This window comes from Arvicanthis niloticus, chromosome 18 (assembly GCF_011762505.2).
Source record: "Arvicanthis niloticus isolate mArvNil1 chromosome 18, mArvNil1.pat.X, whole genome shotgun sequence".
NCBI lineage: Eukaryota > Metazoa > Chordata > Mammalia > Rodentia > Muridae > Arvicanthis > Arvicanthis niloticus.
In genome coordinates, this window is record NC_047675.1 from 17765639 (window position 1) to 17791437 (window position 25799).

At 43.4% G+C, this 25799-nt stretch overlaps 1 protein-coding gene across 2 annotated transcripts in view; it reads right to left on the bottom strand.

Moving 5' to 3' along the window:
* The window catches only part of Tox3 (TOX high mobility group box family member 3), a 106875-nt gene extending 85840 nt beyond the window's left edge, over positions 1 to 21035 (bottom strand). For both annotated transcript variants that reach the window (XM_034522092.2, XM_034522091.2), the window contains exon 1: positions 20572 to 21035. In XM_034522092.2, the coding sequence (XP_034377983.1) occupies positions 20572 to 20658 (87 nt within the window). In that variant the 5' untranslated portion in view covers positions 20659 to 21035. The remainder of the gene's footprint in view (positions 1 to 20571) is intronic.
* Positions 21036 to 25799: the final 4764 nt, after the last annotated feature.

Consider the following 25799-nt stretch of genomic DNA (forward strand, 5'->3'; position numbering starts at 1 on the left):
AGCCACAAGTCATATGCAGTCCTTACAGTTTCCAATTAGAGCTAACAACTGTTTAAAAGTTATCTGGGCATAGTAATGTACACCTGTAATACAAGTATATGGTGAGATGGAAGGAGGAGGATCAGGAGTTAGGGCCAGAAGCTGCTGGCCAGAATCTTCTACACAGTGAGTTCAAAGCCAGCCTGGGCTACATGAGACCCTGTCTCAAAAACAGAAAGAAAAATGAAAATTAAATACGAGAAATACAATAGAAATCAAAATGAGACACTTACTATCTTGGAAGTAAACAACTTAAAGGCTTCAGGAAGTCCCTGAAACTGACCAAATTCACTGGGCCTCTCACTCTCCAAGTGTATATAAGCAATAAGAACTTCTGAGAGGCACTCTTAGGTAAGCTGCTGCCTAGAAGAGGTTCAGACCAGGCTATGCCATCTAAAAGGAACAGAGATCTGCTAGGCTTAAATGGACTGAGCCACTTGGGAAGGAGAATCCAGACTGAGTTGCCTCTAAGTTGTACAGTGCACTTGAGGTTTCCAGATTTCATTAACCCACGGTGAGTTGGGCTTTTAGTGATACAGCTGTCTTTGAGTTATTGTTCTCCTATAAGTGACCTCTCACCCATATTCCTGTAAGTAACCCCAATAAAACTCATTGGTTCACCAAGTTGGACTTTGGTAGTAAAAGATAGTCCTTGGCTCTGAGGATAAACTATGGACCAAAGGGGACAAGACTCTCTCCTTGAGGTTACTTTCAGCCTTGGAGAGTCAAACAAAAATAAACAAATAAGTCAATATGTTACTGCAGAGGAAAGTGAAGCAAAGAAATGATTGAAATGCACCAAGCAAAAGGAAAAGGATTCTATCTGAGATAGGCTGGTCCTTGGGAAAAGGACATTGAAGGAAAGATGAAAAGATCTGGAAAAATGGGGTTTGGGACAGAGAAAGATATGCCAAAGGCCTGGAGGTGGGGAGAAAGACATTGCCAGGCCATGGGAAGAAAATGAGTTTGTGTCCAAAGCCAAAAAAGGCCCAGTCTCAAACACCAAAGGCAGATGCTAAATTAAGGCAAGGCCATGCAGGACTTTCAGGGAGTCACAGAAGAGCCCTGAGCAAGAGGGAGTGCACCTGGTTCTTGTATGTCTAGAGACTGGATGCCCACACCAAGCTGTCGCGCTTCTTTTCAATAGGTAAATGCAAGGCAACCAGAGTCCCCTCCTCCATAATACCAGCCCTATTGCTAGACGCCGTGGCCAGCTAAGACAGACTCTGAATCAAACCATGAAAAGAAAGACTATCTACGGGAATTTATGTACTGCAGGCTAATATTCTATTTCACTAGAATATTTGTGTTTATGAAGACATTGTAATGAATGATACTTTTTTTTTTTTAGTTCATGAAATTTTCAACATAAAAGAACTCTGGATTCCTATTTTGAAATCCATTGTGCCATTTTTATTCTGCCTGTATTTTAATATAGCATCAATATTTAAACTACTCATTAAATGAAGTGTGACTTTTATAGTGAAAATGTCAGTCTTTGCAGTTCATTAAATTCATTTAAAGTATAGCTGTTTGATTTTTTTTTTCCTGGAAGAATAAAAAGACTATGCTCCGAAGGCATAAACTTTAAATTTAAGCATGTGTTTTCTTTAAAATTAACATTCAGGATCTGTGACATGATTCATAAGACTGAGGGACTGTTTGCCTTTTCCTGCATTTACTTAGTGACTGTCGTCTTTTATAGAGTACAGAACTGTTTATCACAGTTGGATATGACCAGTGGAATGTCACTGTGGACATTAAGATGTCATAAGCGATTATGAATCTCTGGAATTCTGCATGTAGTATTAAAAAAACATTATCTTGAACTATGGGCATCAGAAAAAAATAAACCCTGGAAGATATGAAATTTAATAACTCGCAGAATCCAATAGGGCCTAAAAATGGTCTATTTCAGTTTTAAAAAATAATTCTGATAAGACATTCGACTGCCTGAAAGAAATGGATATATTAAAATGGTATTTGAGAAATGCATTCAAATGAATTTTTTAGATGTTTGCAATTCTTTCTTCCTAAAATTACTATGATTTACATGGGTGAAGCAGTAAATGCAAATGATTTCCAATCACCACGAGTACGTGTGCATGGTGATACAGTCTCTTAATGAGGATGGAGAAGATTCTGGTACTCACTAAACAAGACTACAGGCAATGCACACTTGCATGCCCTCTTTCCCCATGGAAAGCAAAAAAGGGATGTGGCCACTCCTCTTCCTTAAATCAGCTGTCTCACACACCAATACCAGCTACCTTTCTAAACAGAAATCTGAGCAAAATCACAAGGTGTTTAATCTTGTTTTAAAAGATAAAGCCTTACCCTAGTCACATGCCTGTAATACAACCACAAGAGAGGCAGAGGCAGGAGAGCTGGTTTTACAAAAACAAAAACAAAATAAACAAAAACCTGAAGGAGGAGGAGGAAGAAGAGGAGGAAGAGAAAGAGGAGAAGGAGGAGGAGGAAAAAGAGGAGGAAGAGAAAGAGGAAGAGGAGGAAGAAGAGGAGGAAGAAAAAGAGGAAGAGGAGGAAGAAAAAGAGAAGGAGGAGGAGGAAAAGGGGAGGAGGGGAGGAAGAAGAGGAGGAGGAGGAGGGAAGGACAGGAAGAAGGAAGAGAAATGATGGAGGTGACCTCTGTACCAAGACATGACCTTTTAGCATCTCAGCAATCTTCTGCAGTTCTCCTGAGACCCTACTTTGAGCCTTTGGACTGGAGCATGATACTATGGTCTCTCCTTGGCATACTCACCCAATTTTATTCTCATGCTATGTTTAAAAAAAAAAAAAAAAGAAGAAATCTCCCAGGAAATCTCTGTAGGTGGAATAATAATCACAAAAGAAAAAAAAATTCTACCTCACTCTACTCTTGTTTTCAAGTCTTAAAAAACAAAACAAAGCAAGATAAATGTATAGATCTTGAGTCTGCCACACTGCAGTACCCAACTACTACATTCAATTAGATAGAGTAGAGAGTATGAACGGAGAACTTTTCTAAGGGATGCAAAAGCGGCTGGCCGCTTTGGAGGCTGGCCATCCACGTATGCTCTTGGAGTAAAGACACACTTAATTTGGGAGGGCTCTTTTCATCTTTTTTTCCCATCCTTTTCTCTGAAATCTGTCTAATGTCAAGGAAATAGAAAACGTATCTGGAGTGCAAAGCACCTACTGAAACAACCGAGGTGAAAGAGCACAGACCAAATAATACCACACTCCACTCCAGGCACCTGGACACTTGCTGAAAGAGTATTTTCAGACTTCAGAAACTTTACCAAGTACACACTAATTTCTACCAGTGGCTACTGCCAAGCATTTATGAATTGATCTCTCCGCTATCTGGGGAGGGGGGGGTTGCTATGAAGTCAACAAGTAAGGGGAAGGCTTTTCTCATGGCTGTGCTGTTCAGTAGGCCCTGGACATACACATGTGTAATGTTCCTATGTAAGTATTCACGTTCTTTCAGCATTTTCCAATATTTCATGTTCTTGCTTCAATCTCTGTATCTTATAACGTTGCAGGACTATTTATACTGTTCTACCGTGGTTACTTTCTAATAAGAATTCCCCACTGCTTGTAGGTCATTCTGCAAGATTCTCACTGGCTTAAGTGGTCTCATATTTTTCTACCTAAGCCTGTAGTTTCCCAAGTTTAATTACCCCCAGAACAATCTGGTTCACAACAACCAACTAAAAGAGGAGGACACTCCCCTCCCCATAAATCTATTCATCAAGACTCCACCAAGCCCGGAATGTCTAGGGAAAGCTTCAATAATCAGGGGGAAAATGAGCTGCAGAAACTCAAAGAGAATGGAATAGCCAGGGCAGATTAGGAAGCCAGAAGATGAGGGCGCGCTGAATTAAACATTCTTAAGCAGACTTACATACATAATGAATTGGTCAATTCTGTCCAATGTTTCTGAGAGAGATTACCCTTCCAACAATCCAAATGAGTGTTCGAGGCTGGTAGCTCCAATGGATTCCTGAACAAAATAAGTGTTAATCACTTTATCTACCCCAATCTTCTTCTTCCTTTTTTTTTTTTTTTTTTTTTTTTTTTTTTTTTTTGAAGAAGAAGAAGAAGAGTAACTTTTCATTTCCATAAAGCCTTGAAATCATCCTCTGGTGGGGGCTGGGATTTGGAGCTGAGGGCTGGTTAGAGGATGCTGACAAAGAAGTCTCTGAAAAGAGGGATTTCCTGACAATAAACCCAGATCAGAGCCAGAGAGGGGACATTGTTGTCTTCTGCACTCCCCTTTCCTCTGCGAATTCCAGGCATAGTAGAGCAGGGAGGGTCACAGAGACAGAGACCAGGCTTGGCAAGGATCTAACAGGTATGCTACTACGCAACTAACTTCTTGGGAGACGCTGGACCACTGCAGTACTTCTTGGAATTTGTGCTTTTAGATACATTGCTTTCAGGCTTCCTTAAGATACCCTGTCAACTGACCCCAAGGGTGTACAAGTAGCAAAACAAAAAACAAAAAACAAAACAAAACAAAACAAAAAACAAAAACAAAAACAAAAAAAAAAACAAAAGTATAGAATGCTAAATTATTAGTGTACAATTTTACACCTAGTTCTAGACTGAGACTGTCCTGTATGCTGGCCCAGTGCAACAAGCAGAAAACAAAGTACACGTGGCCATTGCTCCTGAAAATCCACAGGTGAAAGGGGCTGCACTGTTTACCAAATTTCAGTGTTTTCCGTGCCAAACACAGTGACCATGCCATGAATCTCCATGCCATGATAATCTATGCACAGACTATCCCTCCAAATTAGCTTTGTGACTTAGCTTAACCACCTAAAGATATAGGTGGGCCCTAACTGAGCCAATTCCCAGTTGGTTAGAAGGCAAATTACAGTTCCTTGAGTGGAAACAGGCTTTCTTTTTCTTGGTCCACTCAATTTGCACAGCTCTGTAAACCCAAGAGATATTTATTAACCCAGAGAGATTCCCAGAGAGAAGGAAGAAGAAGGAGGAAGCATTTGGCAAATCTCAAGACAAAAGCAGATTATTTTAGATGATCTAGTAGTTTCCTTCCCTGGCGACCATCTCGTCAAAATGAGCAGTGGCCTTCTTAGCTATTCTGAGAAACATACGGTAACAGAGCCTTCTTTTCTCCTAAAAAGATACCCACCCTCTGTGTGGATAAACTCCCTTTGTAACAAAAAAGTAACTCATCCAGGTTAGAGCTTTCTAAGTGACAATGCCAGAAAGTTTTCCCCCCAAAAGTCTTAAAACAAAGCAGAAAAAAGCAGGAGTTCCCACCCAGCAAATGTATGCCAGTGTCTGGAGACATTCTTGTTTGTCACAACAGAGGAAAAGAGGCCTGGCCTCCACTGGGTCGAGGCCAGGGATGCTACTGAACACTCTACAGGATACTCAAAGAACTGTCTGCCCCAGCTACCAAAATTGAGCAGGATGAGAAATCTTGTTCAAGTGAAACATTAAACAAGACTACAGGGGTCATACGTCATAACTCACGATGAAAATCCTCCAAACAGTTGCAAAGCAAACCTTGGGATATTGTGAGCCATGGGTCTACAACAGTCTGTGTTAGCTTCTATCCGCATGTGAAGACACTGAGCTGATGTTAGCATGGGGATTATGTCTTAGAATAATAATGACAGTAGTTGACATCAATGGAGTGCTCGGTAAGAGTCACAGTCACTATTCCAATGACCCTAGGTTGTCAATACAACATGTTGTCTCTAGATGTGACAGGGCAGGTCACACAGTAATCCCTGTTCCTAGGATGTTAAGGGCTGGGGAGCAGGATGGGATCTGTTCTACTCCCTACTGTTTATCCAGATCCACAAAGTCAAATCTCGGAGAGGGTCAGGAACATGCTAGAATCATCAGTAGATGGTTGAACCCTGGCTCTAAGTGGCAGCTTATCTGGTTTGCCAGCCAGCCTCACACCCTGCCAGCATCCCATGCTGTCTATCTGGAGTCACAGAAACCCATTAGAGTTCTCAGGTCTCATCTCTGATAAGCAGAACCAACAAGTGAAGGAGGGAGACCGGCAGATTTCCAAAAGTTACCAAGGTCAAGTTTTCCAATTTTCAGAAAGCTGATTAAAGAAAACAGTGACAGATCCTCCCCCTCCCCAAACAGTGTCAAGTACATTTACATGATCATGAGTCACTTAAAAAAAAAAAAAAAAAAAAAAAAAAAAAAAAATCTAAGGGGGTAACTGGCTGCAGGATAGGTTAGCTCTTTCTCTGCAATTAACACCAGCTGGCACCAGGCTGGATACCTGAAGCCCAGGGCAGCCCTTTCTCAAAGGGAAACTCTTTCTCTGGACCCTTGGGAGCCAACTCTTGGCTCATGGGATGCCCATGTGGATCTGTCAACACTTGGTAAGAGAACCTCAATTCGGGGGCCCATCTTAGCAAGGTCCTTAGGTAGAATTCAAATAGGTATCAATTATGCAGTGAGGTCTACTCTTGCGGATTAATACCTGCTGGGTGATATGAAGGTTCAGACATAAAAGACTCAGTGAAAGGAGACCAATTTCTGCATTTTATTGTGCCAGTAGAGGCTAAAATTCTGAAGGAAAAATCCAGTAAGAAACTTCTGACAAACATCACGCACTAAGGATTTTATCATATTAATAAAGACATCAAAAGAGGAATGGACGGAGTGTGCTTTTATTGTTGTTTGTTTTGCGGGTTTTTTGTTTTTTGTTTTTGTTCTGTTTTATAACACTGAAAGAGGAGATGTACATTCCTTTTCTGATGGGGAAATTTGACTTTAGAAGGATGTAAGTATCCCTGACATTAAACAATCAAATATCCACTGCACTTGTCGGCGTTTCAACTAATTTACCTGCATGTTTGATTTTTGAAAAAGGGGCCGTACTTTTAAGAAGCAAAGCAAAGCAAAGCAAAGCAAAATTAAGAATCTAATAAAAAGTGCTGGAGAGATGGTCCAGTGGCAAGGACTCTTGTTCTTGCAGAGAAGAGTTTGTTTGGTTCCCAGCACACACATGGTGGCTTTCAACCATCCCAAACTCCAGTACCAGGGGGTCTGGTTCCATCTTCTGGGCCCTGATGGCACCAGATACAAATATTTTATAAAGAGAAACTAATAGAGGCTAGACAGCTGGCCAATAGGACAATGTCTTCTAGCATCCTGAACAGCTACTCCATAGGTTTCCTATTTGATTCCTACTGCTCGGCAGCCAATGTAAAGCCAGAAAAAAATGAAAATGCCAATAGCGGTACACCCACAAGATAAAACACAGTGGGAGGTTCTTCAGTGCCTCCTGTGAAAGGTTTCTAAGAGTCGTCTGTGTTGAGTCATCCTAAGGACTCACTGAAAGTCAGTGAGCCACAGTCTAAACCAAACTATGAAGCCTGGTACACACAAGTTCCCTCAAGCTGAAGTGAGCCCTAACCAGTGTGCACAATAATAAAAGATTGTGGTACACAAGCCACCATTGGTATCGGTCAGTTCTGGAGCTGGCAGAAGTTCCTCACTGGAATTAGTTATCTGGACAAGTGGATACAATGTGCCCTGTTCACATTACCACTATTTTTTAAAAAAGATTTAAGAAAAAATATGGTCTGAGCAAGCAGAGATGTCAAGAGGACCACTTCTGATAAGAAACTGAAGGACACATATTCTGTGGCAATAATTATGTGATGGCAAAATTTATCAGCAGAATCAAAGGTTCTCAACGCATTGAATGCTAGTGGATTGGAAATTCTGGTTGGTGGCTGTAATCAACCACTGAAATCTCACGTGTCATCAACTGTACTTAGCAATGCTGCACTAATCTCATTTTAATAGATAAGGCCTTCCATGTTTCCCCTCAACACCTAGATGTCACTCTTTGTCATTATTGTCTATCTCTTCCTTGGTCTTCTCATTAGCTCAAGTTCCCTTCCTCTTCACTTGAGGTTCCTCTGCTTTGTTGCTACCTTGGACTTCCTCAAGCTCCACCCTCATAGCCTGCAGGCTCCAGCACAGGTAGCATGGGGAATGCTGACTGCTGTCTTGCATTTTCTGGAAGCTCTAGCATTTTTGAAGTACCTGAAGGAGAAAGGCCAGATGTCCAAAGCAGTGTTGTCATGGCCACAGTGTTGTCTACAAATCCATGGTTGATAAGCTGCTCCGGGTACGTGATTTGTCCCCACTCACAATGGAAAACTTAAAGCCAAGGATGGAGAAGGCCTTTTGAGAAGTCATTAATGCAGACAGAGCAAAGGATATTTACTACCAAGAAAGTGACTTTCTGTAAACAGCTGGGCTTGCAGGCGTTAGGAAAATAGCAATTTCAAGTTAATATTTTCAAAAACAATTAGCATGTCTGAGCAAGGCAGAAAATTAGAAGGACAGGTGACCTGGCTCGTGGTGGTGCTGAAATAGCAGCAACTGTGAGTAGGACTCAGACAAGTAAGTTTACCAGCTACTTGCTAAGGAACTGGAGACTGATTGACTGTAATAGGATTGGTATTAAACATGAACCATCTTCAATGCCAAGTTAAAGGCACAACAGTTTACTCTGTTGGCCAATGTTCCCTGTAGCTATTATGCATATGGGATTAACAAATGAGGTACGTAAGTGCTTAAGAGCATGGTAGTTATAAATAGACTAAACAACTGTCACACACCACAGTAATGCAGGGTTGCCATATGAGTACAAAGTACAAAGTAAATCAACATGGAAAGATGTCGACTGAATAAATGATACCCCTAATAGGTGAATCCGGGGGGTTGTAAGTTCGAGGAAGCACTGCTATGAACAACTGCAGCGCTAGAAGGGTTTCTAGAACAACGATCACCTAGACTATCCTTGTGAGGTTAGAAGACAGGTAGAACAGTTTTCGTTGGAGGGAAGGAGGGATGGAGGGAGGTTAGAGAGACAGAGAGGAACGTGAGGCTACATCAGAGATCTAGAGCTGAGGCCTGAGGTAGCCTGCAGAAGGGTCATAGTTCTGCACATCTCTGTAGCCATGCCCTTGCGTGGGATAATTTTGTTTCTCTTGTCAATCATAAACAGAATCTATTTTCTCTCGTCTGGAATCTGGGCTAGCCCAGTGACTCACTCTGGATCATAAAATATGACAGAAGGTGTTACACGTGACATTTCTCAGTCAGGGCCCCATCCTTCTTATACTTTTCATGCTCTCTCAGGAAGCCACCATGAGCCCAAACCATCACACTGTGGTATGGGATAGCATGCTGGAAAAACAAGATCTCCACGCTGACGACCAGATGCCCAGAAGCTAAGTATCCCAGCAATTCTATAACAACTATATGAGAGAATGCCCAGAGAAAAAGAAAACCTGTCTTGCTGAGATTGTTGACCTGCAGAATCATAAGCTTAGAATCCTATGCTTAGAAATGATATGTTACACAGCCATAGATAACTGATATAAACATCTGAATGGGGCACTGGGATGGTTTGATATGCTTAGCCCAGGGTGTGGCACCATTAGGAGGTGTGGCCTTGTTACAGTAGGTGTGTCATTGTGAGCATGGGCTTTAAGACCCTTGACCTAGCTGCTTCTGCTTCGAGTCAGTCTTCTCCTAGTTACCTGCAGAAGATGTAGAATTCTCTGCTCCTCCTGCCTGCCTGTATGCTGCTATGTTCCTACCTTGATGATAATGGACTGAACCTCTGAACTTTAAGCCAGCTCCAATGAAATGTTGCCCTTACGAGAGTTGTCTTGGTCATGGTGTCTGTTCACAGTAGTAAAACACTGAGTAAGACAAAGTAAGAACCCTACAAAAAGTTTTAAAAAAAACACAAAACAAAACCAAAGACACAGACAAACAAACAAAAAACACAAAGTGAAATGAAAACAAAACCAAGCTTGAAATGAACTACCACAGTCTTGGGGAAGATGGGGAAAATCAGTAGTCAGGTGACAGAGAAGCATCCAGATATACAACAGCAAGATTGAGGAATGTTGGATGAAGAGGACACACTGAGGGGTATGAGTAGACACAAGAGGGTCCAAGTTACCATAAAATAGAACTCTGGACTTAGAATAGTATGTTCCCTGAAAGTGGCATTCCATAATCGTTCAAGGAAGTTTGACAAGGCATTGAGAGAGCTCACCGAAGGCGCTCTCAATGGTCCCAGTAACTTACAGAGGGAGAGAAGTGGTCCATGCTGGCAGCACAGGGTTAGGGCTGGGGGATGGGGAGTTATGGAGGGCCTGGGTGGTACCCTAGGTAAAGATTACTTGTTTGAACAATTACTCAGAGAAAATACATTCAAGAGGGAGCTAGCAGAGGTGGCTAGATAGAAGCCAGGCAGACAATAAATCCTGTAGTCAAGGTTAAAGAGTCAAGAGGAAAGGAAAGGACCAGTGGCTTAAGAGAGGGACAGGGACACTCAGGTCTGGGTTTCTGGAGAAAGGGTTTTTTGGCAGATAATGCAAATACAAGATTGCCTGCAAACTGAGCTTGACCAAAATTTTTCAGAAAATTTGATTGGGCTTCAAAACCATTGAGCAGAGAAGGATTAGAGCTCAAAGTGTTGTCACCTGTGCTGAGACTTGAGAAATGGCACTATAAAAACCTGAAGATAGATTCTGAAAAGGAAAAAAATGTGGGCCTGAAATATATGTAATCAATTAAAATGAGGACATAATGATTTGCAGTTTCTGCAAAGGAAAACATAAATCACTGGGTATTTTAAGCAGGCCCAAAATAAAACACTCAAGAGCCATCCACCCTGGCACCATGCATCACTCACCAAAGGCTTTCCAAGAAGCATGTGACAACAAGGACGTGAAGAAGGCCGGACCACTGAATGCATTCTCAACTTGAAAAAGTACAAGAATTGGGTTTAGGACCTCACCAGAAACTCATTCCCACATACCTGCCAATCCCGTGTCTTCTTACTCCTCCTGTGTTTACTTACTCCTCCCACAGTGATAGACTGTTTGGCTTGGTCACATGCCCAGCAACAGTACAGACTGCATGTCCTAGAAATCTATTCATCACAGGAGACATCTGACTTAGTCTAGCCAATGAGTTACAAGCAAGCATTTGTACAGTAGCTTCTGGAGCCTTCCTTTACTTTTGGCCTCCTCCCTCCTGTTGACCAGTGGTAACTCAACCTTGAACTAGGAATTCAAGACTCATGTTAGGTAGAACAGCCTGGTTCCCTCATGTACATGAAGCCTCAGAGCATCCCTGGGCTACTTCCTTCAAGAGTTGATGAAGGGGAAGAGAAGTAAATGCTTAGCTCACTTATTCCATAGCTATACAAGTTTTACTTTTGTACTTCAGTGTTTCTGTGACATGTAAGTTGAACCCTGACTATATTCCCCACTGGGTCTGCCCTGAGGATGCTCCTTCCTTGGTCACTTCTTGGCTAACCTGGATTAAGATCAGTCCCTACTATCCTTGTTTTGGTTGCTACCTCTGCAAGACCCACCAGCCAGCCAGCTTCCTGCCCATGGCTCTGCTCCTGCCACGAACACATAAAATACTGACATGGAAAGTTAGAAATATGATTTGAATTTAAAAGCTTTGGAGAATATCATTACAAATGTAGGCCATCTTTTTAAAAAACAGGGCAGGTGGGTTTTCTCATCTGTAGTTCCGTTGCCTAGAAGTATCTAGCATGTGGCGGGTCCAGTAGATGTATAGACAAAAGATTAAACTACAACCAGATCTGTTGAACAGTATTTTTATCCATATATTTTTCATGTCTTATCACCTTTTCTTTAGCATACTAAAGCACCGTTCACAGACCCTGACCTTAAGGATTCAAATTCCAATGGGAAGAAATAAACCAGAATCAACACTAATGTAAGCAATTAGGTTACACGTTAGGAATAAAATTACACAGAATCACTAGGGTCCTAACTGAGGGGATGAGGACAGGTTGTTTTTTAGATACTGGAGTATTTTCAGGTGTTAGGCCAAACTGGAAGATGATATTCAGACATCAAGGCATCAGTGAAGTGAAGATCTGTGAGGAAGGGGTTCCAGACAGTAAGATTGGATGGATGGTGATGTGGTAGAAACACACAGAGCCGGAGAGTGAGGGGAAGAAGTGAGGCAATCAGGCAACCACAGATCCTGGGCTTGCCAATCAGTGCTCACACTGAATCAACATCCCCTCCTCTGTCTGTCCTTGGGTATCTCTTCCTCCTTCCCTATCATCCTTTCTACTCAAATATATGTACATGTGTATTACATGAATCTGACCATCTGCCTTTTCTTCTCAACGGTTAGCAGGCCTTCAAGTAAGGCTGAGCTCACTTTTGACCCTTTCCGCTAACCCACTGCCCATCACTCAACAGCACTCTTCAGGCTCACACTTTCTCCCATCATGCCTCAGACATCCTCAGATGCTTCCTTGAAATCTTCCCGTTAGTGTTCCCTTCAAGCATCATCCTCTCCCTACACACTTGTCTATAAACGCATGTGCATGTACGTGCATTCTCAACGTTCTCAAACACATGCACACACACACACACACACACCTACTTCTCACTATCAGTACTTGTTAAATGAAAGCTTAGACCTTTCACCACCAAGGCATCCTAATGCCTCCATAACCTGCTTTTAACAAACTCCATTTCTGACTTCAGGAAGATGAGAATTCATCTCCATATTCATCCCGTGGGGCCAACCTGTGAAAGCTTCTCAAAGGACTTTCTGCCTGTGTTTATGTTCATGCAACAAATCCTATCTGAAATTCTCACTCTCTTAAAATGTGAGTAAAGTCACATTTTACTCACATGCGTGTATGTTTGTGTGTCCATGTATAATACAGATATACTGATATATACATACACATGCGTATGTGTGTATTAAATAAGTACCAGGCTTATTTAGGTTTCCAGAAAGAATAATCACCAGCACACTACCACAAATCCTCAGAGGTCCTCAACTGCATCAAGCACCATGTGAGTTGGCATCTACACACTTTTATTTCCACCGTATACCCAATACCAGCACTTTTGTTTTTCCTCACAGAAATCGACAAGACTCCCCAGTCTTCATCCTCATGAGTTACCATCTGAACTCCAAGGCAATGACACTATGTGAATCTGCTCCTGTGATGGCACACGACTCAGGGTGTGGGACCAAGAGTCCATCCAAGGAGACTTGATCTTATAAGGGGCCACTGATGGACATCATCATAGTAGCTACAATCAGACTAACTGATTTAAAAAGCCAATGAGTTGAAGGCAGATGTGATAAGAAAGTCCTTTGGTATCCTTTGAGAGTCTGGATCTAGCCATGCCTGAAAACTTCCTGACAAACCCAACTGTCTTGACTCAGTTGGCTGATACTTTCTCAGTTGCAACCCAAAGCACTTTTAAAGAATAAAATTCTTTTACCCACATCTCCATCAAACATTTTTACTAGATTGTGTTTGTTTTTTTTTTAATGATCCAAACATAAAACTGCAAATCCTTCATTAAAGAAGCAGCCGGGAAGGGGGAACTAGCAGAGATCTGCTGGGCATGTTCCTTAATGGGCCCATATTTCTAAATTGACTCCCATCCTTTTTCCTTCAAGAAAACAACTTCTAACAAAGCGTGGGTGTATTGTGAAGGTTCACAAGGCAGTTCAGCATTTGCACTTCTGTTATAACTTCCTACAAGTGCTTTAAAGAAACTGATTTCAAAAGCAAATCATTCTAGAGCAAACCTGTGCCCACTACACATCAGCTGTAGGAATCGGCAGGGAAATCTCACATTCTAATATAGTTACTTATTCCACATCAATTTGAAATCAGTTTGAAAAATCATCTCCATCACCATCTTTAGTACAACTCTTCGGTATAAACAGTTGAGGTCAGAAAGACCAGGCCACATTAAAATGACCACATTTGCAATAGAAGAGCCCTGTTGATGATCAAGTGCTTCTCAAAACCTAAAGCCACATTATTCAAGTATGTGAAATCTCAATGTTTCTTGATCTTGGCCTATTTGTTTAATTTCTGGATGATCCGATCATACAAATCAGTCTTTAATAAGCAAAGCAAAATTAAGATTAAGATTAAGGAGCACTTTCCAGTAGCTGGTATGTCTTGGATAATCACGGAATACACTTTAAGAGAACATGGCCTCCCTGAGGAAGAGATTAAAGACACAAACCTAGAAAACAAAGAAAACAAAACGGTCTACCACCCCAGGAGAAGATAAAAAAAAAAATCAGAAGCTCAGGGACACCTTGAATAAATACCTCTACTATTAATTTTTAAACATAATTCTTGTTCCTTTTTCTAAGTGATCCTAATATACCTCCAAAATATATTTGAATTTATAAGTACTTAGCAAAACTTCTCTCTCTCTCTCTCTAATCACCACTTTGAAAGAGATTCCAAGACACTTAAAAATGCCACTATATCTCATTGACCCAATATAAAAGTACATCTCTTACTCTTAAGAGAATGAAATGTTTTCCTTCATAAATGGCTGCTCGTGTTTTAACTGACTGCAAACTTTACATCATTTCTAATTCACAATAACTATTTAAAAGTGTTTTCTTCCAAGTAACTATCAAAAGTATAAGAATGTATCATCACTCTGACAAGAAACTATAACTATCCTGTTTTCCCCACAATTATTATAATGAAGATTTGGCTCAGTGGACAAAGGTGCCTGTCACACAAGCCTGATGACTTTCCTTCCTTGAGACCCACACGGTTGAGGGACAGAGTCAACTCCCACAAGTTGTCCTCTGAACTTCCATGGGCATATCGTGAACACACACACAAAAAACCACAATTTTTTAAATCATGAATATGATAGGATTTCCAAATGAGCATACATCCATACAGTACTTTCTAAATGACAGCCTCACTAAATGAATGGGATGTGTTCAAAAAAAAGATTTTACCACCCCTGGGCTAAGGCCAGTCTTCTACTGATTCACTCTGGAAGAAATCAAAACCATTTCCTTAGCTTTTTGCATAAACAGGAAGACTCCCATTTTGGTCCCTCACACTCTGAACTTTCTTGGATACCAGTACCTGTGTTGGTGAGAATATTACACCAGAATATCCTATGTCAGCTTCATCTGTCCTTCAAGACTAAAACCTATGAATCAGAGTCTCTAGCAGTCAAGTCCAGAAGTTTGCATCCTAACAAATTCCCCTGGTGTTGTGTGTGTAGAAAGAGTGAAGATTACTACTCCATAAAATGGTCAACCACTCCCCCCAGCGCCTGCCACACACACATACACCACTCCCACATGCCCCCACACACATACACCATTCCCCCTGCACCCCCCCAACACACATATACACCACTCCTTCCTAATCCCCCCCCCAAACACAGGCATATACTCCTTCTACCATCTCCTCTGCCACCTGAGAAACCAAGCCATACACTTGGTCTGTTATTTCTCCAGTGATAGTCACTGTATTTCCTGTGGTTTCTGCACGATGCCTTGCTTGGTTAATAGGATCTCCTTGTGAAGAAACCCTTCAAACTCCAAACCTCCAACCAAGCCAAACAGGAGGCAGAGAAGCTTGCAAACTGTGGTTGACACGTGTGCCACTCAGAAGTGCTTCTGGAAGATGCCTGGCCACAGACTTAGAGTTGTCAAATTTGTAACTATTAAAAAGAAGAAGAAACTGGAAGCTGTATTTATATGCAAAGATCTTTAGAAACAGTCAACTAATTGAGGCTGTTTTATTTTTTTTTTAAATACTGTGGTGATTAAATAAAGTAACTCCTCAAGTGGCTTCAGCTTCCAGCTGAGTTTGTGCCCTGAAGGAGGATGGCAGAGAAATACTTTGAACACCGTGACCATATAAATCCATCAGCTTAATCTAAAATCCTTCAGATTAATTTTCTTTGCTCAACTATGTGCTTGTCCCTACTGAGCAGAGGGGGCAGTTGAGCAGTCCCCTATTTGGGACGCCTAATGGAGAGTGTGTAGGTATCTAGTTTGTGACCACTGGGCTACTTCACTCTTTAATCACTAAGGGCCAGACAGCTTGGGCGGTCTGGCCTATTTTTCCAAAGGCCTGTAAAAATGTTTAAATTTGTGTGTGTGCATGTGATATATATATATATATATATATATATATATATATATGTGTGTGTGTGTGTGTGTGTGTGTGTGTGTGTGTATGTGTGTGTATGTGTATGTATATGTATATATGCATATACATATATATATACATACATATATATACGTACATATACATACATACACTCACACAACTGATCAACATCAACTCACCTACACTGTCATAAGATGGCATGACTAGTGTTGACCTCTGATAGGACACAGAAAGCTTCCCAGACCATAAACGTACATACTAACGTTCATTCTGAACAAAGTCTAGTCAACGTCACAGCTACCACAACACCCAGGTATTTATTCACGTCCACTCTAGTACTACATGGACCACACTGTTGGACAAAGGAGTAAAAATCTCCCTTATTTTTAAACAATATGCCTGCAACAAATGCCTTCCCTCCCCCAAAAAGTCTTTGAGTCTCATTCCACTTATGAACCTAAGAGCAAAGTTGCAAAGCAACACAAAAGTAGATTTTAATGGTCCCACACAATTATTTTATTCAATTCATTGTCCACTTTTAAGACTGAATATTTCACATAAAATAGATTATCACTCTTCAAAAGACAAGTGAAATATATGAATGTACAAGGCTCAGGCATTGTCATGGTGACAGTACTGTCATTAATACTGAGCATGTCTGTGCCTTTAAATGGGTGGTCCTTCCTGCTTGGCCCCAAACCCTGTCCTCATGTGGATTCACTGCCTGTCCCTATAGATATCTGAGTTCATGACCCCTGCTAGGAACTCTGTAAAAAAACCTATTTTCCTCCCATAAAGGCTTCAATATCTCATTTTAAGACCTGTCATGGTCTTAAATATGCAAATATCTCGGTATGTTTTCAAACTTCAACAGCCTCATACTAGAAATGAAGTGATTAACCTCACGCCAACATAAGCTACTGATCTGGGAAATACTCATCAAACCCTCCTCTCCATATCTCTTCAACTTAAAAACATGGTCCCCAAGAAGAGAGTCAAGGAACAAATCAGCCTTCAGTCTCTCTAATCCTTCAAGCTAGCCAAGGTAGAGGCCCAATAGGATGGGAATCAAAGGACAAACAACAGTATGCCTTAACACAGTAAGAGTGGTCAATAAAAACACATAAACCATGCATATAATCGAGAGAGTAAGGCTTATGGACGAGGTCTTAATCTGAGTAAGGGTAAAAAGTCCACAGCCATATTTTGAAAAGGAAACAAAAAGCCAAAAGTATGAAGCAAGTCAAGTTCTGTGGGAGTCTACCTCACATTCATGTTAGAAGCAGGATCTTATTTTGGAACAGCAGACTCACAATGACTTTATTTTAATTGATATTTTATGCATTATTTACTTGCTGGTAAAATAAAAATGAACTGAACCCAAGGAAACCTCCAGATTAAGTCAGTGGGTCACCAACTCACTTGAATAACATAATGACTTTTTTTTCCCACTTTTTTTAAGATATAGATTTTAGTTCAATTTTCCAGTCACATCAAAAAAGAAAAAGAAAGAAAGAGAGAGAGAGAGAGAGAGAGAGAGAGAAAGAAAAGAGAAGAAATTTTCAAACAGTGGATTGAAATTAAAATGGAAATTAGCTCTTGGAAAATAGACATGGCTTTAAGTTTATCCATCAGTGGCTGATTCATGAATTATTAACTGATTTTAATGATCCTGGTCATATTTTATTTGAAGTTATTCTCTGACTTGCAATGACTTCTGAACCCTCCAGTCTTTCATCCATTTTCCACAGACAGCTTACTTTCATGAGTGCTGACACTTAGCGAAGGGCCCATATACTCACAGAATGTAAAGATAATACACTCACGTGTAATTTATACAAAGGACGCCGGTCATTTGTTAAAACGGGAAATGAATGGAACCCTATTATTCACGGTTTGTAAATAAACGTAAAGATAAGCGCTAGCATTTCACTTGGGGAGCCCTGGCGGTAGAGTTCGGTGTCTTCTGAAGTTTCCCAGATGGTCATTAAAACAAGAAAAGGCAGAAACATACTTTTTTGTAATCCATCATTTCTCATTCAAAGAGATAATACAAGTCTTCGAAAGTCAAGCCTTAAGAAAGATTAATAATTCCAGGTACTTTCAGATGAAATAAACGCGGGTCTTTGTACGCTGGTTTTACGTCTTCAATAAATCTACCCTGAACGGCAACAAGCACCACTTGAGGTGCAAGTTAGCTGGGAAGCAAATGCAGTAAACCTTTAATTAGCTCTTGCAGTTCTGTACTCATAAAGTTAATACTTCCTCTTCTGTTACATTCTCTGTACAGAGATAAATTACGGGGGAATAAAACTGTTTTTTTTTTTCTTTTTTTTTCACTCCAAAACTTAAGAATATGGAAGTGCTACATTTGTACCGTGGCTCAGTCTACAGGGTACTTCAATTTTTACCTGTAAACAAGGAAAGGCAAACACACCTTAGACTGAGTACAATTTGACCCCTCCCAATGCTAAGTGCTAATTCCAACTTTTCTAAGTTGGGTCCCCACAGCCCTTCCTACCATCAGACCTGCTGAATTATTAAAGCAGTTATTTCAGGGCCATCACAAGATTCAGGAGGGGACACCAAATGAGCTTGCTTCTCCCCACTGCCAAAGTTGACCCAGCATCTTGACAAACACTGTATGACCTCAAGCTTTATACACCGTCACTGGAATAAGTCTCTGAGTTTAAGTTGACTCAAAAATAACCCTTCTCAGAAAATGAAAGAAGATACAAAAAAAAAAAAAAAAAAAAAAAAAAAAACCCACTCACAATTTTCTCAGTCCCTTGAAACCCTTGGGATCCCAGTGAACAGAGATTTGCCATGCATGGCAGTGACTGGCTTAATACAATAGGTTTCTATTTGGATGCCATTCGAGTGTTGCTGATCTTAAATCAGAGAAAGAAGTAGTTACATTAGACAAGGTAATGGTTTCCAAAAATAAGAGCATGCCCAGTTTACAGAAGGACTGCATACACAGACTGAGCTCTAAGGAGATAAGTAATACCCCACTGGAACAATTAGGCGGATTCTCAGAAACACTACATACTTAATTAGGCTGCCTAAGTCCCTGACTGAGCATACATGGGGGACTTTTTAAAGCATTTAATAACCTGAGTAAATCCAAAAATCAGACGACAGAAACCGATCCTTTACTCTGGCTACAGCCTTCGGCCTTTTCTAGCCTTGCTTTCATTCCTCTCAGATTTTGGAAGAATATGATCGGCCACTACCACCACTGGACTAAAAACACCGAGTAAAGTCCCTGGGCCAGGTCCTGGGTGCCTGGTCCAGGGCTGCCCACCACGACCCGGAAGCGAGCCAGTGAGACGGTAATGGTCTTTGCAAACTTTAGCTCTGGAGTTGGGAAGGGAGTATAAACAATAAAGAACAGACCTCCATCAGCCAGGGGCACAGGCAACTACCCGGGCTCTAGATACAATCCTCCCCTTCCTGCTATTTATTCATTAGTTTTGTATTGCACCTTTCTTTCAGCTGCCTCCGTATTTCCTCCTCCGTTATCCAAGCAATCATAAACAAACTAGGATTTGAAAGAAAAGTCGGAGAGGAGGGAGGAGCAGGGGGAAGGGGAAAGAAAAAACACATTCAAAAGGCACAGGGCTCTTTCTCTGAATCTCGCCCTCGGGGTTATGTCTCAGAGCTCAGTGGTGGGAGCAGCAAACAAGGTAGACAGCCCGGTTCGGGAAGGCCACTGGCTGTGTTCGAGGTCCACCAATGGTCACCTGAATCTCTTGCTCCTGTAAGTTAGTGCGGCAAGAGGTGAGGAAGATGAGGTGACCCCGAGGCATGATGTGGAGCTTCAACTCTGATCTCCATAAAAGAAAAAAAAAACTTAACCCGCCCCCTGCAAAAAAAATAAAATAAAATAGGAGACGCCTCTTGCGTTAACTCGGGAGAGGCGAGCACCTTCGTCTGGTAGACCAGAGCGCCCTAGAGAGAGGGAAGTAGGAGGCACCTGCTGGGATCCTGAAACTTCAGGCTTCCTAGACCCAGACCCCAGACCCGGCCACACTCTATAAAAGTTTGTTCATCTTCTCCAAGCTCCCGGGACCAGCTCCTGACTGGGTGGGTGAGGGGAGATGGACTGCGAAGGTACTGGATCTCTGGCCCACGAGATCGGGGACCCCCTTACGTAGCGTGCCCCCCCCCCAATCCCTGTGCACACATAGTAGGAGTGTTGCAACCGTGTTTACTAATAACACCAACAAAGAATCACTCGCTAGTCTCAGCTCAGTCCCGGGACTGCGCTTCACACAGCTTTTGGGGGAGCGGGGGAGGGGACCAGGAGGGCAGAGGGAGCGCCAGCAGAGGGACAAAAAGGTGGGTAGGAAGGGGTCGTAAAGAGAAGACCAAGAGAGTTGGTCAGAGACTGAGGCGCACCGAGAAACCAGCGGGTGGGAAGGAAAGATCGGAAAGAAAGTGCAGCAGGCTAGGCGGGACGAGGGACGCGCCCGAGATGGAGAGGTGACCCCCGCCCCCGGCCCGGTCACCTTGCTGTAGCCGTAGTACCCCAGGCACTGCGCGAAGTCCAGGCCGGCGGGGTCCCCGGCCGCCGCGGGGTAGAACCTCACATCCATGCCGGGGCCGGGGGCTAGGGGCCGGGGCTGGAGCTCGCCGGGGCCGCTACCCGCCTCCTCGCGGCCGCACGATCCACCGTCGAGGACGCCCGGCCGGGGGCGCCCGGGGACAGAGCGCGGGCCGTGGGGCTGGAGGGGCGTCGCGCGGGGGTCGCCGACGAGCCCGGGAGCTGCGGCCGCGGCACACAAAGGCGCGGCCACGCGAGCCGCGGGAGAGCGGGAGGCGGCCCGGGGGACGCGCCCCACCGGGACACCGAAGCTGGCTGCGCGCGGGCCGGGCGCCCGTGGCGCGGGGCGCAGCGCGTGGACCCGGGGCGGCTGGCGAGCTCAGGTGCGCGGCGAAGCTGGGACGGCGGCGGCGGCGGCTGGCCCCGCTCCTCCTCCCCGGGCGGACTGAGCCGAGGAGCCGCGGAGACAAGGGGCCCGGCCCCTCCCCTGCCGCTCCCCCTCCTGCCGCCGCCGGTCCCCTCCCCGCGCCGCCGCCGCTCCGCCCCTCCCACCGCGGGCAGCTGGCGCGCCGCCCGCCCCGCCGGTGCGCTCGGCCGCCGACCGCCTCCGGGCTCGCGCCCCGCCCCACGCCCCGTGCAGCCCCGGCCACCGCGCGCGCTTCTCTCCCGGCCCCCTCTCCGTCCCACCCCTTCCCTCCCCGGTCCTCTTTGTCCCCGAGGCCTCACTGCTCTCCCCGCTCTCCGGCCTCCCTCGGCCGCCCCGCTGCTGCCAACGCGGTCCCTCCTCGAGTCCGGCTCTCCTCCCGTGCGACCCTCGCTTCCCTTGGCCCCAGCATCCCAAAGCCGTCCACTTCCCACCCAGCTCCCTACCACCTCGTCCCAGTTCTTGCTGGTGGGGACCTGTCTCCCAATCCCTCTCCCCTACCTACCCTTCTGCATGGATATCCCCGGTATACACCCAGCCCAGAAACTAACCTGTGCAAGTGAAGTGACTCCTGGTAGCCAGGACCGGGAACCCCATGTACACCTGTGGTATTTTCCAGATGGGTGTTAGGGCCTGACCTTTCACAAGTAGGCAGACTGAAAGCTTCCCAGGTTAAGCCTCCAGTCGGGTCTCTTTGTATTTTCTTTACTCTTGTTTGTTTTCGAAAGGCATTTGAGTAACTGGATCTAGGCAGATGACTCGCTGCTCTCCAAAAGAAAACGTCCCTCTTTTTCTAAAAGGTTCTGGGTGATTAACTTCCCCACGCTGCACCCACCCACCCTCTTATTTCTTTCTCTTTCTTTAATCTACATTTCTCTCTCCCCCGCCCCCACACCCCTACCATCACCACCACCACCCTTGGCTTTATTGCTCTGAGTTAATTTGAAAGTTTGGCCTTCAGCCTTGGCGGTAGAAAATGTTGGCCGAGCTGTGAGGTCTCCTTTTCTCGGTTCAGTTATCTGCGAACTACTTTGAACTAGAATGGAACGATGTTGAACTGTTTCGACTGACAGTCTCTGAAGATGTGGGCCGTGGATCACTTATGCTGGCCCGGGACCTGAACTTTTCCAGACATACACGGGTTTCTGTATGTTCTCCAGCTTGCAACGCCTGTGTGCGTGGTGTACCTTCACTCAGTACTGGACTTCAGGAACCCAGCAGGAAAAATAAACTTCAATTAGGTGGCCGTGTGTGTGTGTGTGTGTGTGTGTGTGTGTGTGTGTGTGTGTGTGTGTGTGTGTGTTCTTAGCAGAAACTTGTCAGGGGACTGCCTGAGAGAGCCCTGTGTATTCAGAGAAGGAACAACTCCCCACATTGTCACTGGATTGACTCTGATTCCCCCCTCCTGAAAAGGCTTTGGTCCCCTCTCCTGAGTCTCCATTTAACGCTGACAACCCAGCGGCGCTCCCTAATGGCCCAGCGGGTTGCACAAATTGGCAGTGTGCTGAGATGTTATCAGGACAACACCCCATTGAGTAAGTTCTTGAAACGATGAAGTGGAGGCTCTTTCTCTAGGCCACTGGGCGCCTGTGGCCTTTCCACCAATCAGAGCTAGAGGTTGCAGTGGCCACCTGTTGTCCCGAAAGAGAACATCTTTTAAGTTTCACTATGAGTATCTAACAATGGCAGCAAAGTGCAGGGTCAGACCAAGGGAGAGAAGCAAGTGCTGATCCAGGGTACCAGAAAAGAATTTTCCTACCAGGTACCCCTTAAAGGGAGCACAAGCATCAAAGGCCTGGGAAAATGAGCTTTTCTCTGTGCACACTCCTATCTCTCCCTCACTTTATGGTCTATCTGCCTTGCATCTGGAGCAATCGGAGCTTGATTACAGAGGATGAAGAAGTAAAGTATAAACAAAGTTGCAAAAAAAAAAAAAAAAAAAACAAAAACAAAAAAAAAAAAAAAAACTGAGAACCTGAAGTTGGAATCAGACCTCTGGGATCAGGCACAGAAATCCCACTAGCTGCAGGAGCTGGAATTACAGGAGCTGGTGGGCTGCACTCCCAGAAACTGTGAGAACCTTGCCCCTGGAGGTTCTGGGATTTAGGAATGCCTGCTCACACCCTATACCACTCTTGGCCACTATTTTAGATTTTTTTTTCTTCTCCCGACGAAGCCTCTGCCTGCCATGTAGAAGACTTTGAGAGGAGACTATACTCACAGGTCTGCACTTCAGTTTAGGGTGAGTTGTAAGCAAAAGTGTGAGTATTGGGGGAGGGGGAGGGGCGAAGGGGACTCCAAGACCTGAGATGTGCTTGAGGCATCAAAGTGCAAAGTTACTGGTCACTTGGCAAATTTGTGCAAGTGATCTTTCCAATCTGTCACCACCGTGCATTCAACAGCTGTCTTTGAGCACCCAGTACATGCCAGCCACTGTTTATACACTTGTGGATAAGAAAGGAAACCCCAGCATGACTCATGAAAGTTTTTAGAAAGGACTACATGTTGTACTGCAGAAACACACACACACACACACACGGAGGTCCTGTCATGTTAAAGCTACTGCAATGATTATTTTAAAAGGAGGCTCAAGGGATGGGGCGGTTGGTACACCTAGTAAAGATGTTTGGTATCTTGAGAGCTGCAGACCTTGCTTGGTGCATCCTTTGCTGTGGATAAGAGGAAGCTTAGAAGGAAACTGGGAAAGATGGGGGAGGGGAATAAGAGTAAACATGCTGGAATATCCTCCCCACCCCCCACCCCCGCAGGCAATCTGACTAGGGGAATGGAGAGACTTAAGGACCTCTGACTTGAATAAGCTCCCTGGAGGGTACTGTATCTTAGGCATCCTGAAGCCTCTGGGATGTTGTGTGGGTGATTTGTGTTGATAGTGGCACCTCATTTTAGAAGTTCCAGGGGAGGTATTTAAGGCCCATGCACAAAAATCTTTAGAGTGGACTCTAAAGTATTGAGGACAATTGGGATGTGATATCATCTTAGAGGGTATCCCCTTTTCCAGGCTGTTGGAACTTTCCTGTCTTGAATCCCATACCAAAGGCTTCCTACTACTAGGCTAGCCTTGAACCTGAAGAAACTTCTTCAAAAAAAAAAAATCATCTTAAATGTGATTTGAATTTATGCTGAATAGTGCTAACGTTTATTAAGAAGGGCAGCAGAGGGCTGGAGTGTGACTGGCTCAGTTGGGAAAGCACTTAACCTTGACCTGAGTTCAATCCCCAGAGGCCACATGAAAAAGTTGGGCAAGCCTGTAACCACAGGGCTGAGAAGGTAAAGACAAGGTCTTGAAGCTTACTGATCAGCTAGTCTAACCTAATTGATAAGCCTCAGTCCAATAAGAGACCCTGCCGGAGAAAAGGTAGATGGCCCTTCTAAGACACCCAAGGTTTAACTTCCACACAGATGGGCGTGCACATCACACATAAACACATATGAAAATACACATCTGTGAACAAACACATGTACTTCATAAAAAGATGACCGTAGAATTCCTTGTGAAGCCAAAATATAAAGTCAGAGCATAAAGAAACTCCTTGAATTTTCTATGATTTGGGTCATTACTATTAGTTGTATTAGCTTGGTGTCTCTATTCATCCATGAATATTTTTTAATGAGAAAAAAAATAAGTAAATGTTACAAAGTATGAAAACCGCTTTAAATCTTAACGGAACTCTGATTTTTTTTTTTTCTACTTTCTGTGGCCTCAGGTTAAGTGTATTAAACCGAACCCTGTTGGATGTTGTAGCCAGAAATCTTACTTTCAGGAATTTCTGAAAGTCATGTAAACCAAATGAGACAGATACTATTAAATATTATATATGGCTTAGTTCTCTTGCGTTCGGGTGATGAAAAGTCCTATCCAAATATTATGATCCTTGTTTGCAGTGTGTAATGTAGCCAAATTAACAGCAGCTCCAAATGGAAATTAACAAGGCCAGAGCGTCTCAAGTTTCTCCTCTATTCCCATAGTAACAGCTAATGTATTATAAGGGCAAATGTTTGGTAGTTGTTTTTTTTTTATCTGAACTTGGCTTCGAGTCATAAAGCAGTGTCTGGATTCTTAATACCTTGCCACAAAGTTTAAGTTTCACGTGAGAGAATTGGCATTTCACATTCGTAGTTGCAATCACATGCAAATAAAATCAGACTGGCCAACGTTTTCATTATGGCTAACATGGGCGTGGGAGTGAGGGGACATCCAAGTGACGAGTCATTAGCACAACACCCAAGTAAAACTAGTCAGCAGGCAAGAGTTCCACCAGGAAATACAGGGCTGAAAGAAACCTCTAGGCCAGGGGAAATTTAGTTTCAGTTTTTACTAAATCAAAACTTGTAGTCTAGAAATGCAAATTACTTTTATATTTTTACTCCAGTTAAAGATATAGAAACATGGACAGAAGAAAAACAAGTAAACCTTTCCTTCATAATAAATATATACTCAGTTGTGTCCACGAGGCTACTTCTTGCGTTACCAAGAGAGATTTTTGTTCATGTTGGTCTCTGTACAGAAGATACAGGAAGAACGCACCACAACTAACCACCTCTCCAACTCACTGTTACCTTTACTAAGAACAGATTCACTGGTAGGTTCTGACAGACTGCAATTATGGATCAACAACCCCCAAAAATCTAGAAGCAAAAAAGTACTAAACTGAGAATTAATGCCTAGAACTAAGGGCAGAGCTGCATCAAGTATTTGCTTGTAGTCTGAGTTGGTCCTCAGTGAAGCTATTTTAGAAGCCAATACCCTT